Source organism: Phoxinus phoxinus (genome assembly GCF_949152265.1).
Source record: "Phoxinus phoxinus genome assembly, chromosome: 2".
NCBI lineage: Eukaryota > Metazoa > Chordata > Actinopteri > Cypriniformes > Leuciscidae > Phoxinus > Phoxinus phoxinus.
The window spans coordinates 11,057,910-11,072,399 of NC_136877.1; the positions used below are offsets into that span (position 1 = coordinate 11,057,910).

At 40.6% G+C, this 14,490-nt stretch overlaps 1 protein-coding gene across 15 annotated transcripts in view; it reads right to left on the reverse strand.

Moving 5' to 3' along the window:
* Positions 1-14,490, reverse strand: part of mpdz (multiple PDZ domain crumbs cell polarity complex component) — a 130,814-nt gene that overhangs the window by 94,043 nt on the left and 22,281 nt on the right. For all 15 annotated transcript variants that reach the window (XM_079638510.1, XM_079638515.1, XM_079638511.1 and 12 more), the window contains exons 7-9: positions 5,073-5,201; positions 4,479-4,667; positions 3,969-4,071 (exon numbers count right to left, since the gene is read on the reverse strand). In XM_079638510.1, the coding sequence (XP_079494636.1) occupies positions 3,969-4,071; positions 4,479-4,667; positions 5,073-5,201 (421 nt within the window). The remainder of the gene's footprint in view (positions 1-3,968; positions 4,072-4,478; positions 4,668-5,072; positions 5,202-14,490) is intronic.

Below are 14,490 nucleotides of genomic sequence, written 5' to 3' on the forward strand. Positions count from 1 at the left end.
TTTCTAAAGTAACTGAAACTTGGTGTTGGTCTCTTATAATTCTGTTAAGATTCTAAAGTAACTGAATAACCCGAAGTAGTGTGGTGGCAGAGTTATATTAGATTGGTTGTTTCTAAAGTAACTGAAACAAATGTGTAGGTTTCTAACGTACTTGAAACTGATTGTTGTAATGATTCTGAGGAAATTCTAAAGTAGTTGAATAGACCCGACGCAGTGTGGTCACAGAATTATTTCACAACTATTGTGTGTTATAGCATAGGCTAGACTAGTGAGTCTGATGTGCCGTGACTTTGTGAAGTTTAAAACAAAGAACCCGAAGCAGTGTGGTTTTGCCCGACGTACTGCGGCATTGTTTTAAAATGTATAAATATTGTTTGAACCCGAAGTACTGATAAGCAATACTGTTTTAAGAAAATAACATAAAAACCCGACGTAGTGTGGTTGTCCGACGTACTGTGACAGTGTTAATTTTTTATATTGTTTATGGCCGAAGTACTGATGAGCAGACTGTTTTAAGAAAATAACATAAAAACCCGACGTACTGTGGTTGTCCGACGTACTGTGACAGTGTTAATTTTTTATATGGTTTATGCCAGAAGTAATGATAAGCAGACTGTTTTAAGAAAATAACATAAAAACCCGACGTAGTGTGGTTATGTCCGACGTACTGTGACAGTGTTAGTTTTTTGATATAATTTGTTTATGGTCGAAGTACTGGGATTTATCAAGCTGTTTTAAGGAAAATAAATAAATAAATGAAAAAAACACAAGAACCCGACGTAATGCGGTTGTGTCCGACGTACTGTGACAGTGTTGTTTTTAATTTTTATTTTTTTTCCCAAAACGATTTTGTGTAACATTTAAGGTCCTAAGGACTGTGACTTTGATTAGGTTTAGAAGGTTCGCTCAGTGTGCTGGTTGTGTTCATTTGCATACAATCTGGGAATGAACTGACTAACAAATATCTTAAAGCATCTAGATAACGCAGTCATTTAAATCAGACGTTGTGAATACACAAGTTATTGTAAAGCCAGATATAACTTTTAAATGGAAGAAATTATTGTTAAATACGTCGCTAAACACGGTTCTCAGGGATTGTTTGATGGAATAGAAAATATTGTTGATAAACCATATGAGTGGGCTATCGTGGTTTGCTTGAGAAAATAGGCAATTTAGAAACCCAGTTAGCACTGTTGAAAGGAAATAATGAAGAATTAATTCACAACTTGTCAAATCTATCACTGCACGAGCAACATGACTCAGTCACAAGCACATGCTGATGCAAATTAGAATGAGTTTTTATGATAGTAACATATTTTAGAAAATGGTTTACTATCAAAAAGGGGGTGATTCCTTATGAAGCATGTTTTATTAGCGTTGATATGTAGTTGAAATTCATAATAATTGTTTAAATGACATTAATTTTGAAATTATTTTTTTGAGACATTACTGATGTTTGATGTTTCGAGATGAAACTTCTGTGATTTTGATGTTTGAATGTGAAAAGATGCTTGTGGGGGAAAGGGGGGCAACCTCTTCTTTTGATTATGGTTTCAGATATAAGCATCAAGTTGTTTGTCTGAAATGTGTAACCTCCTGGAGAAAGGTGATCTGGTCGTTTGAAGGACGAGAAGGAAGTGGAGCCAGGGGATTTTCTCAAGAAAAAGAAAAGAATAGAGATATCCAGACCTGCAAGATCCAGAACTCCAGGCCTAAAAGTTAGGATGGAATGAACTGATGAAGAGGCACATACTTGAACAGTGACTGCTTCTTCTAGAAGAATGGTCCAAGAAAAGAAAAAGAAAAAAAAGAAGAAAAAAAAAAGAAAAAGAAAAAAAAGAAAAAGAAAAAAAAAGAAAAAATGGACAATGGGAAGTGAAACAAGAGGAGATTTCAGAAACAAACCGTTTCAGAGACTACGGACAGCAGTTTCTCCACATAGAGGGAAAACAAGTGGATAAAGGATGTCCACACTGATAAAAATGGACACAAAATGACACACACACACACACACACACACACACACACACACGGACACAAAATGAAACACACACACACACACATGGACACAAAATGACACACACACACACACACACACATGGACACAAAATGACACACACACACACACACACACACACACACACACTATTGTCTATTGATTGTTGATTATTTGAGTTATCAAAACTAAACAATATGCTAACATCACTGATGAGAACACCACTGAACATTTGACATTGTGAGAGCCCAACAAGGCCTTGAAGAAAGACAAGATTTTTGCTAAACAAATGCATGATGGAGATGTGGCCTATTCTGGTTTAATTTGGAATGTAACCGTTAAAACGGCTGTATGTGTATGTATCTTTCTTATTATTTGCCAATGCATTATGTTATGTATTCTGTTTAAACATTAGATTATTGTTAGATTATAGATAATTCCATGATCAATATTGAATGTTCCAAGTGGATATAATGGTTCTTGGTTACCTCTGTAAAAAAAAAAAAAAAAAGTAAATTTCATTATCACAAACTATGATAATTTTGCTCAAGTGAAGTAGAGCCATAACTCGGTGTGCAGGAGGCGTAGATCCCAAAGACGGGTAAGATTCTCCGATGGCCATAAGGGAACAACCTAAGGCAGGGCTACGCCGCCACTGAGGCACCTGCCCACCAGGAAAGGGAGGTGTTATCTATGAAAAGGGAGTGGTTTTGATGCTTCTTTTGGGCCAAGAGCATCACAGGGGGGTCTGTAAGAAATTATAGTCTGCCCCGATCCAACTTCCACTCCAATATATACATTTATATCAGAATGTTCCTTCACTTAAAAGAGCTTAATTATCATATAGAGACAATTACATCCAATCTCAGTAATATGTAAATAAATAGTATCACAGAGGGCAACCAACGACCATTTTGATTACAGGGACTTCAAATAGCTTGTCACCTTAAGCATTTGACCGTTCTAACAGAAGATCAAAGATGTGATCACTTCAGATAGATTGTATCACCTAAACCTTTTGCTGTTCTGATTTCATTTACATTAAGAGTTGACCATTTGGGTTGATCATATCCTGAACAAATGGTAGTCAATTGTAGAATGGGAATGGGTGTGGGACACAGAGAATCTTCTCAGACAAGGGGGTGTCTCAACTTCATTAACATACAGACCACAGCTGTCACAATAAGAGCAACTTAATTTACATTAAGAGTTGAAAACTGTATTAGGATAAAAGGTTTGAGATTTGGATGATCTGGGTTCATTCTGACACCGGTGAACCCAAGGTGCTTTTGTGTACCTTGCCACTACTTTACTGTAATAAACTTCATTTTTGAGATCTTCGACGTCCACATCATTTTTTCTTACAAAATTGATTTGCAACGTTCGCTTTGTCGCATCCAGCGTAGATAGCCTCAAGACAAGAAAATATGATGAGGCATATCTCGCCCACGGATTCACCAGTACAATGGTGGATAATGAAGAAAGGTCACGGTGTGTTGCATGCCTCAAAATATTAGCTTCTGACAGTATGAAGCCGAACTAGTTAAAACGCCACTTAGAGAATTCACATCACGAACACAAAGAGAAGCCTGTTGATGTTGAGAAGTAGTACTGTACTTGTAGTACTGTATTAATTAAAATGTTTCAAGTAAATCCTATAGGATTTTGCAAGCAAGGTCATGTTTGAGAGTCATTAAGTGTGTGCATGAAAATATTTTTTTCTACAAAAGGGGGGGCCTGGCAGAAAAAGATTGGGAACCACTGAGCTAAAGAGTACTTATTTTACACAAGGGACTGTCACATCTATATACACCGAATCATAACACAAGCCAATATTCAACAAGCCGCATTTAAGGTATCATTCATGTCCACAGCCCAAACACTTACAAGCTGAAGTTTAAGACTTTTGTTTGTTCAGTATGCACTTCAGTTCAGTTTGGTAATATAATTTGGTGTATGATTTAAAGTTCACCTGAGGTTTTGTCCCCAACATATCCAGCGATGGTGATGCCCAATCCCTGAGCATTCTTTGTTAAGCTAACATCAAAAGCGCCCTGTTCCTCTTCCTCAAAACCCTGAAAGCAGAAAACATTGCAATGAGAACAGATTGAAAAAGAAACCTCTTAATTTAAATTTGATACATTTTATTACCAATTATAACAATATTCTCAAGAAAACATTTTTCTTTTAACTATTTTGTATTATTAGATAAAGGAAAAAATAAGAAGCACATGCAATATTTCTTAATAAATTCATCCAATACCAAAGTACCTGAGTTGTGCTATCCACACTGATATTCTCTTATGTTTTCACTGTACATGATGTCAGTTGTTGAGCACTTCTGAGTAAGTCTCGTGAGTCATGAAAGAGCAACCACTGAGCAATAACATATACCTCTAGATGAGTCAGTTACCACACTTAAACAAACAGCTCAGTGTTTTACATGTTGTTCAGACTGATCTGTATATGAACGGCGCTGTACCTGTTGCTCAGTGACAGTTGGCAAGGAGACAGGAGGGGGTGGAGCATCGTCTGCCGTCCCACGACTGATGAGCAGTCGAACTCTGTTGCCACATTGTTTCAAAACTTGAGCAACCTGCTCACTGCTTAGACCAAACAAATCCGTATCACCGATACGCAAAACGTGATCCCCACTTCGTAAGCGACCATCCTAGAAGCAATTAGAGAGATGGTGAACTTGCTTATTTTTCATAAACAGATTTTATGAGAACCTTCACTGTTTTCATTCTTGGGTTAAATTAACAGGAATCCTCACAGGGTTATTAGACAATTACCGGTATTTAATTTATGTCATAATGTTGACTTAAGTTTTGTTTGTAATTTTTTTACATGTCTTTCCTTAATGTTTCTTAATTGCTTGAAAAGAAAGCAAAAAGTTTAAGGTTGAGGAGAGGATAAAAGGTCAGAGAAAGAGACATATTAAGAGGAACAGACAGACAAAAACACCCCAGGTTGTAATAATGCATACAAAAGTCAACATGAACTGAAAAAGTCACCCAGGAACAGAAAAAAACTAAACAAAACATAGATGATCTGATTTCCACTGAGTGTTTACCTGGTCAGCGATGCCTCCAGGTAGGATGGTTTTGACGATAACACCTGTGGTTTTACCGCCAACAATCCCAAAGCCCAAACCAGTTCCATCGTTCACCAGCTCAATTGTCTCCACGTGAGTCCAATGGGTCTAAAAAGCACACAAAAAGAGATAAATGAACATGCAAGATGGTCAAAGACAAATAAGGTTGCACATTTTGATGAGAAACAAATGTAGTTTAAAACGCATGTGGCAAGATCATAATTTTTGTATTTATACCAGTTTAATTTGTTTCCAAAAAATGTGAGATAAGAACGTAACAGCGATTCTATCATACATTGACAGATGATGACCACAAGAGTGCCACAAAAAATGTGCCTCACGTAAAGGGGATTAAAATACAATACCAACAAAAGATATGTGATGCAGCCACCCCTATAAGAGAACGCCCCGTGTTCCCCCTCTTTGGAAAACTTCTCATGAATAATGGTAGTTGTTCAAATGAACATTAACTGCTAGTCATTTGACATCTTTACTGTTGTATTTGTAACTCGAGTTTTAATTCCTGATTCCTGATTGACTAAATCAGTGGATCACCAATATCAATAGTGTCCTGAAGGCAACTCACCCACATCAAGGCAGATGACCACATTGCTGCTGCACAAAGACGTCTGTGACAGAGACTCCTTTAGGAGTGGCTTGTGACACAGTTACACTCCTGATGGAATGACACACCAGTGGACATGATTGAGGACTATCAAGTATCACTAGGCACCAGAGATCACCTCTGCCACTCAATGTGACAGCCATTGTTTTGCAAGTATTGATCCCCGTGCTCCACACTAGTTGATGGTGCTATTTAATGTATTTTGAATTGAAAATTTACACCATAGACCCTGCCCCAATAGTCAATTAGCAAAGTGTATTGTCAATTTCTGATGAAAATTTTCAGAATGAGTGGAATCGATAGTAAACCATATCTGTGCTACCGCCCAGGAAACAGGTGACATTAAGTTAATTAATAAAATAAAAAAACAGATCCAGCAACACTGTGCCGCCATATTCCAAAAATTTTGATCTGACACTCTAAAACAAAACTTCCGGATACTGTTAAAGGAACACTCCACTTTTTTGGAAATAGGATCATTTTCCAACTCCCCTATAATTAAACAGTTGAGTTTTACCGTTTTCGAATCCATTCAGGCGATCTCTGTGTCTGGCGGTAGTACTTTTAGCATAGCTTAGCATAGATCATTGAATCTGATTAGACCGTTAGCATCTCTCGAAAAAAAATTACCAAAGAGTTTTGATATTTTTCCTATTTATACCTTGACTCTTCTGTAGTTATATCGTGTACTAAGACCGACAGAAACTGAAAAGTTGCGATTTTCTAGGCCAGTATGACTAGGAACTATACTCTCATTCATGCGTAATAATCAAGGAACTGTGCAGCCGTACCATGGGTGCAGCAGGCGCAATGATATTACGCAGCGCTTGAAAATAATCCCCAGCTAGGTAACTTCCAATGTGACCGGCACTAAGTTTGTAATATCATTGCGCCTGCTGCACCCATGGTACGGCAACACAGTTCCTTGATCATTACGCAGGAATGAGAGTATAGTTCCTAGTTATATTGGCCTGGAAAATCTCAACTTTTAATCTTCCGTCGGTTTTAGTACACGATGCAGCTACAGAAGAGTCAAGTTTTAAATAGTAAAAAATATTGAAACTCTTTGGTCATTTTTTTTTAGAGAGATGCTAACGGTCTAATTAGATTCAATTATCTATGCTAAGCTATGCTAAAAGTGCTACCGCCAGAACCGGAGATCGGCTTGTGACGGTTTCGGGATGAACCGCACAGGTTAATTATGTATTTATAAATAAAAATGTCAGAGCCAATCAAAAGAGAGGTGTGGAGGATCGTCAGAGGAAATAAACAAACAAAAGCGGAAGCAAAAGCAGAGGGGGGGAAGTTGGGTAAAGTGCTTTGAGTATGCGGAGATATTCAGAGGCTGCAGAGTCCAGTCGCGGGCAGATTTGAATTGCACAGGATTAACGTACCTGCCGTTGGGACGGCTTTCGGAACCTTCTAGCAGAGACTCAGAGCGCTGATGTGTGGCTGATTATGAAGTGTCTTGCACGAAAACTTGCCGGTTCACCTCCGAGGCTGTGCGATGACTGAGCGTTCGGTTCTGCGTTACCGAGGCTGCCTGCAATGAGTGCTGGATCCATCCGTGGGTATTTCACCTCGATGCGTGTTTGGGTTCAGTGGACAAAGAGGGATTAATCGTCTTCGGATCTCTTCTCCCCTTCCGGGTGATTTTTACACTGCCGACTGGCCGCAGGTACTCTTTAAAAAGACGCACTTTCTCTGACTCTAAACTCAAGCTCCCCTGCGCAGAGCCGTTGAGACACGCACACACATAACACAAACACACGGACAAAATACATTCATGCATAATTAAGATTGTTTTGGTTTTGTTGTGTTCCTTTTTGGGGAATCAGAAACTGCTGGTTGTGAACTGTTTATTTTTTTCTTAATATCTTGATTATTGAAATTGAGTGTTTCTTTCTTTCTTTTTTGAATAACCCAAAACCTCTTGAACTGATAATCTCTCACCACGCCCCAGCATCAAGAGACTTCCGATTTGTGCCTGTGTAATGCTTTTCCATGTGAAATAGTTTTTTTTTCTGTTTTGATATTTGAATATAACAATTTGCTATTTGAACCTATAGTGTGTTTTCTTTGTGAACGAATTTCAATACTTTATTTAATAGTGTGTAATTGGTGGTTAGTATTTTGTAGTAGTTTAGTATATTTAATTATTTTGGTGGATTTTATTCCACCTGGCGCCCGAATTTACTTATATTTAGTTTAGGAATTAAATTCCAAATAAAATTAAGGTTGCCACCGTTACATAAGTGGCGCCCGAACAGGGACTTGAAAATAATTGAGTGAATAAGTCTAAAATGTGAATGTTTACTGACTATTTTGTTGTGGTTTGATAGTGCATTTGCATTTTTGTGAATTGAAGTGTGGTAATCCTGTTAATTTGCCAAACCTGTGTTTTGGGATCCTCCTGAAAATAGTAAAAAAAAAAAAAAATGTTGTTGTTGTTACTCCATATTCTTTATTGAATTTAACTATAGAGAGTAACCAATTTGAACTGAAACCTATTATTTAATGCGGATTGAGTGAAAGTGGTGATCATGGACTTATTATCCTAAATTGTATGGTCATGTTTCTGATTTCTTGATTGATTGTTGGACAATTGCTTCAATTCTTTGAACTGTGTGAAAGATGAATTAACTGACATACACAATACTGATTTGCACCACTCTTATTGCATAATTTATTGATATTATATTTTCTCCCCATAATCATGGCAAAGCACATTTCCCCAACCACAACGTTTATTGATATGGAGGCTCCAGATGTGGCCACCCCTAACTGGCCACATGTGCGCCGTCCAACTCCTCAGGAATCCTTTGTTCCAACTTTCTGCCACACCCCTATCCAGTTCAGTCACGTGGTGCAGCCAGGTCCACATGTGCAATTTGTGTCCCCACCATTAGGAGGCAGCACTCCAGCTCGATCTTTTCCGGGGAGACCACAATCTCCAGAACCCATGCAATTATGCACTCCATCACCTGGGACATCATCTCCAGCCGCTGCTTCACCACCACCTTCTTCTTCTTCAGGGGTACAGTATGACCTGCCTAGAACTCTCCCAACACCTGGAAGAGAGATTGGTCAACTCACTGCACGAGCACAAGGTAACTGGGACCAGTTGCATGATTTCATGACCAAACAAGAGAAAGCTGTAACGGAACTCACTAAGGAACTAAAGTCCAATTCGTCCAGCCATGAGAGCCAGATCACTAAACTCGCTGGAAAGATGGATGAAATCAAGCAACAACTGTCCACTACATTATCTGCAAACAAGCAGCAAGCTGAAACTGAGTCTGATCAGACAATTAAAGCTATGAAGATGATGATGGCTCAGGAACTGCAAAAGGTAGAGAATACCTTAGTGTCAGAAATGCGCTTCATGGTGCAACAGTTGCAGTCTGAGATTCAACAGGACATTCAATCAGTTCAACAGCACTTTCAGAAGGAGTCTGATCAACTGCTGGAAAAAAGTAGTCAATTGACATTACTCACTGACAAATTGTCCACTAACCTGAAAGACCTGCAAAATAAAATGGAAGCAAAGTTTGAGAGTCAAGGAAAAATAATGGCTGACCTAAGTGGAAAAAACCTTCCTTTTCAAAACCCCATATCTCAATCTCCAACACCATCACAAGTAACTCATCCAGCAGCTTCTGCTACTGCTAGCAAAAGTGACCACATTAAGCTCACATTTCCCGCATTTGGAAGGCCATCAGACGACGCGGATCCTCTGTTGTACATAACTCGATGTCAAGACTTCCTCGCTGTACATCCTCTAATGGACGCTGACATCTTAGCCACCTTCAGGACAGTTTTATATGGTACTGCGCGAGACTGGTGGGAAGTAGCAAGATCATCTGTTACAACATGGGATGAGTTTCAGGCTGCTTTTCAGGCTGCTTTTTTGGCTGAGGACTATGAAGATGAGTTAGCTGAACGGGTTCGCCATCGGATTCAAAAAGAGAAGGAGTCCATTCGGGATTTTGCCTTTACCTACAGAGCTCTCTGTAAAAGGTGGAAACCAAGTTTAACTGAAGCAGATATTGTTAAGATGATTCTTAAAAACATAAAACCTTACCTTGCCAGTCACCTTCGTAGCCGTGTAACCACCGTAGAAGAGTTGGTTCGGCTGGGGCACCAATTGGAGAAAGACCATGAACAACAGAAGCAGTGTGACAGCAAAGCTGGTTCTAAATCTGTTGTCGCATCACCCAGAGGGGTGACTCCTACCCAACCTACTATACAGTGTTGGCGCTGTCGAGGACTCCATGCACCCGGTACTTGTCCTTACTTCACTTCTCCAGCCCAACAAACCCAGTCTTCAGGTCACCAGCCCTACAGTAACAAACGAAATTTCCACTCACCTAAGCCGCCGGGCCAACCTTCAAACAATTCAATGTCTTCTGTAATTATAGAGAATTCTCTCGCACCTCCAGATAAACCCAATTTAACCATTACATCTGGAAGTCTGTCATCTACTCTCACAAATCCTGTCAATGTACCTCAACAGTTAATTGTGCCTGTCAGTGTTTGTTCGTGGAAGGGGAAAGCCATTGTGGACACGGGTGCAAGCTATACCCTCATTCACGAAACTCTTTGGAAGAACATTGCTCAAGCACCTCATGTTCTTCAACCCTGGGCACTAGGACCTTTGTATCTAGCAAATGGTGAAGCAGAGGTTCCTCTTGGATGGCTGAATATCTCGATCAATCTTCATGGAAAAGTATTCACCATACCAGTAGCAGTTCTAGCATCCAAAGCTCTGTCATATTCAGTGGTCCTGGGCCTGGATTTTATCTTCTTTAGTGGGTTACAATTAAATGTAATCGACAAGAAGTATACCTTCAAATCTACCCCTGATGTGGAGTACCCATTTCAACCAGGACGTGCAAGTGTACCTGATTACAGACCCCGATCCAGAAAAGGAATGCATCAAGGGAATACAAATCAAAGTGTCTCTCTCTTGAGTTCAATTCCTCCTCCTCAACCTGAATTTACATTCAGCACAGATGACATGGACATCCAAAATTTTATTGACCGTGCTGTGAATGAATCTCACTTAACGACTGATGGAAAATGCCAGCTACGTCAAGTCCTGGAAGCAAATCCGAAAGTCTGTGCGATCATTCCAGGTCGTACTGATGTTCTCCAACATCATATTTACCTCACTCAGCAAGTACCAATCAAACAACGACCATATCGCATGTCCCCTGCCAAACACGCTGTTGTGGAGAAACAATTGGAAGAGATGTTGAGTGCAGGCATTGTGAAACCCTCTTATTCAGGTTGGGCCTCACCTGTCGTCCTTGTTCCTAAAAAGGACGGGAGTCTACGGTTTTGTGTCGACTACCGCAAGGTAAATGCTGTTACAGAAAGTGATGCATACCCACTTCCAAACATAGCAGAGATCTTGGAATCTCTTTCCGGAGCTGCTATTTTTTCCACTCTTGACCTGAATAGCGGTTACTGGCAGGTGGCCATGGACCCTGGAAGTACAGCAAAGACAGCATTCATTACGCCCATGGGATTATTTCAGTTTAATGTAATGCCATTCGGACTGAAAAACGCCCCAGCTACCTTCCAAAGATTAATGGAAATGGTGTTGGGTGAGCTACGTGGTCAAAATTGCTTTGTGTATATAGATGACATTATCATCTATTCTCCAACTATTGAACAGCACTTCCTTGATCTCCAAAGTGTCCTCCACAAGCTGGAAAAGGCTGGTCTAACTATCAACCTTAAGAAAAGCCAGTTCTGTCTGCAGGAGTTGATTTTCCTAGGTCATGTGGTGAGCATTCAAGGCATCTCTGCTGATCCCAGCAAGGTTGAGGTCATTCGCTCGTATCCAGTTCCAAGAAACCTCAAGGAGGTTCAGCGCTTCCTTGGTTTAGCCGGCTGGTACCACCGTTTTGTCCCACACTTTTCCCAGATCGCTGAACCACTCAATTCCCTGAAAAAGAAAGGCAGAGTTTTTCAGTGGACGCCTCAATGCCAGCAAGCTTTTGAGCAACTTAAAATAAGTTTGATGACACCTCCCATTTTGGGACACCCAAACTTAGAACACTCTTTTTGTGTCTACACAGATGCTAGTGAAACTGGTCTGGGTGCTGTGTTGACACAGAGGCATCATGGGCAAGAGGAAGTCATGGCTTATGCTAGCAGAGCTTTGAACAAAGCCGAAGTAAATTACTCAGCCACGGAAAAAGAATGCTTGGCAGTAGTTTGGGCTCTAGAGAAGTGGCAGCATTATCTGGAACACAAGATGTTTACTGTTGTTACTGACCATTCAGCACTGCAATGGGTGATGGGATCCACCAAGACCTCAAGTCGTTTGATCAGGTGGGCCTTGCGACTGCAGAGATTCGACTTCATTATCGAATACCGAAAAGGAAAGCTAAATGTAGCACCTGACGCTCTATCTCGAATTCCAATAATTGTTGATTGCAACTTGTACGCCGGCCACAAGGAGCCTGAGGATCTCCCAATCTCCCTGGATCAAATCTGGGAAGAACAACATAAAGACTCAGTGATTATGAAACTACTGCAGACCATGGCAGAGGGTGATGCCAGCCTGAAGGAACAATATGAGGTACTGGAAGACAAGCTTTACCGCAAAACTCATCTAGCTGACAACCAGCTACACTATCGTGTTTGTGTCCCTGGTAGCCTCATTCCACAGATCCTTCAGTATTATCACGCCAGCCCCCTGAGTGGCCATGGAGGAATATATAAGACCTATAAGAGGATTCAGGAAGTGGCTTATTGGCCAAGGATGTGGAGTGATGTCAAGCAGTGGGTAAGCAGATGTGTAAAGTGTCAACAACTTAAGAGTGACAATCAAAAGCCTGCTGGGAAAATGCAACACACCACTGTCACACACCCCAATGAAATGTTGGGTGTGGACATAATGGGACCTTTGCCGAGTAGTTCAAGCCGAAATGTTTATCTCTTAGTGTTTGTTGACTACTTCACTCGTTGGGTTGAGCTGTTTCCCATGAGAAATGCCACTGCCCAAACAATCGCTGCAATCTTCAAGAAGGAAATTCTGACCAGATGGGGTGTGCCTGATTTCCTGCTGTCCGATAGAGGTACGCAATTTGTGTCATCTGTATTTAAGGAGGTCTGCGAAAACTGGAATGTTACTCCTAAACTGACTACTGCATACCATCCTCAGACCAACATGACTGAGAGAGTCAATCGCACCCTTAAATACATGATAGCGGCCTACCTAGATGAAAAGCACAACAAGTGGGATCAATACTTACCCGAGTTCAGATTTGCCATTAATTCTGGTCTCCAAGAGACCATAGGAATGACTCCAGCGGAATTGCAACTTGGAAGAAAACTACAAGGTCCAATGGACAAACTTCTAGGAAAGAAACTCACTCCTGATGTGCCAGCCTACGATGTTGTTCGTTGTTTATCCCAGCTTCAATCCAAAGCAATGGAAAACAGCAAAAAAGCACATGTTCGACAAACAAGAAACTACAACAAACACAGACGGGAGTTAACATTTAAAGAGCAAGATCGTGTGTGGATAAGGAACTTTCCACAGTCTAGCGCTAAAGCTAAGTTCACTGCTAAACTAGCTGTGAAATGGAAAGGCCCTTATCGGGTAATAAAACAACTGGGTCCACTCAATTATCGTGTAGCACTGGAGAGTACTGGGGAAGATGTTCGCACAACCCATGTGTGTAATATGAAACCGTGCTACCCAACCGCTGAAGAATTAGAGACCCAAAGCAAGGAAAAACTTCTAAAAATTTTCCAAGACACCTCTGATGAGGAAGAGGAGTTTCAAGGTTTTTGACTTGCAAACTTTTTCAACCATAGGTTGTTTTTTCAAGGGAGAGGGAATGTGACGGTTTCGGGATGAACCGCACAGGTTAATTATGTATTTATAAATAAAAATGTCAGAGCCAATCAAAAGAGAGGTGTGGAGGATCGTCAGAGGAAATAAACAAACAAAAGCGGAAGCAAAAGCAGAGGGGGGGAAGTTGGGTAAAGTGCTTTGAGTATGCGGAGATATTCAGAGGCTGCAGAGTCCAGTCGCGGGCAGATTTGAATTGCACAGGATTAACGTACCTGCCGTTGGGACGGCTTTCGGAACCTTCTAGCAGAGACTCAGAGCGCTGATGTGTGGCTGATTATGAAGTGTCTTGCACGAAAACTTGCCGGTTCACCTCCGAGGCTGTGCGATGACTGAGCGTTCGGTTCTGCGTTACCGAGGCTGCCTGCAATGAGTGCTGGATCCATCCGTGGGTATTTCACCTCGATGCGTGTTTGGGTTCAGTGGACAAAGAGGGATTAATCGTCTTCGGATCTCTTCTCCCCTTCCGGGTGATTTTTACACTGCCGACTGGCCGCAGGTACTCTTTAAAAAGACGCACTTTCTCTGACTCTAAACTCAAGCTCCCCTGCGCAGAGCCGTTGAGACACGCACACACATAACACAAACACACGGACAAAATACATTCATGCATAATTAAGATTGTTTTGGTTTTGTTGTGTTCCTTTTTGGGGAATCAGAAACTGCTGGTTGTGAACTGTTTATTTTTTTCTTAATATCTTGATTATTGAAATTGAGTGTTTCTTTCTTTCTTTTTTGAATAACCCAAAACCTCTTGAACTGATAATCTCTCACCACGCCCCAGCATCAAGAGACTTCCGATTTGTGCCTGTGTAATGCTTTTCCATGTGAAATAGTTTTTTTTTCTGTTTTGATATTTGAATATAACAATTTGCTATTTGAACCTATAGTGTGTT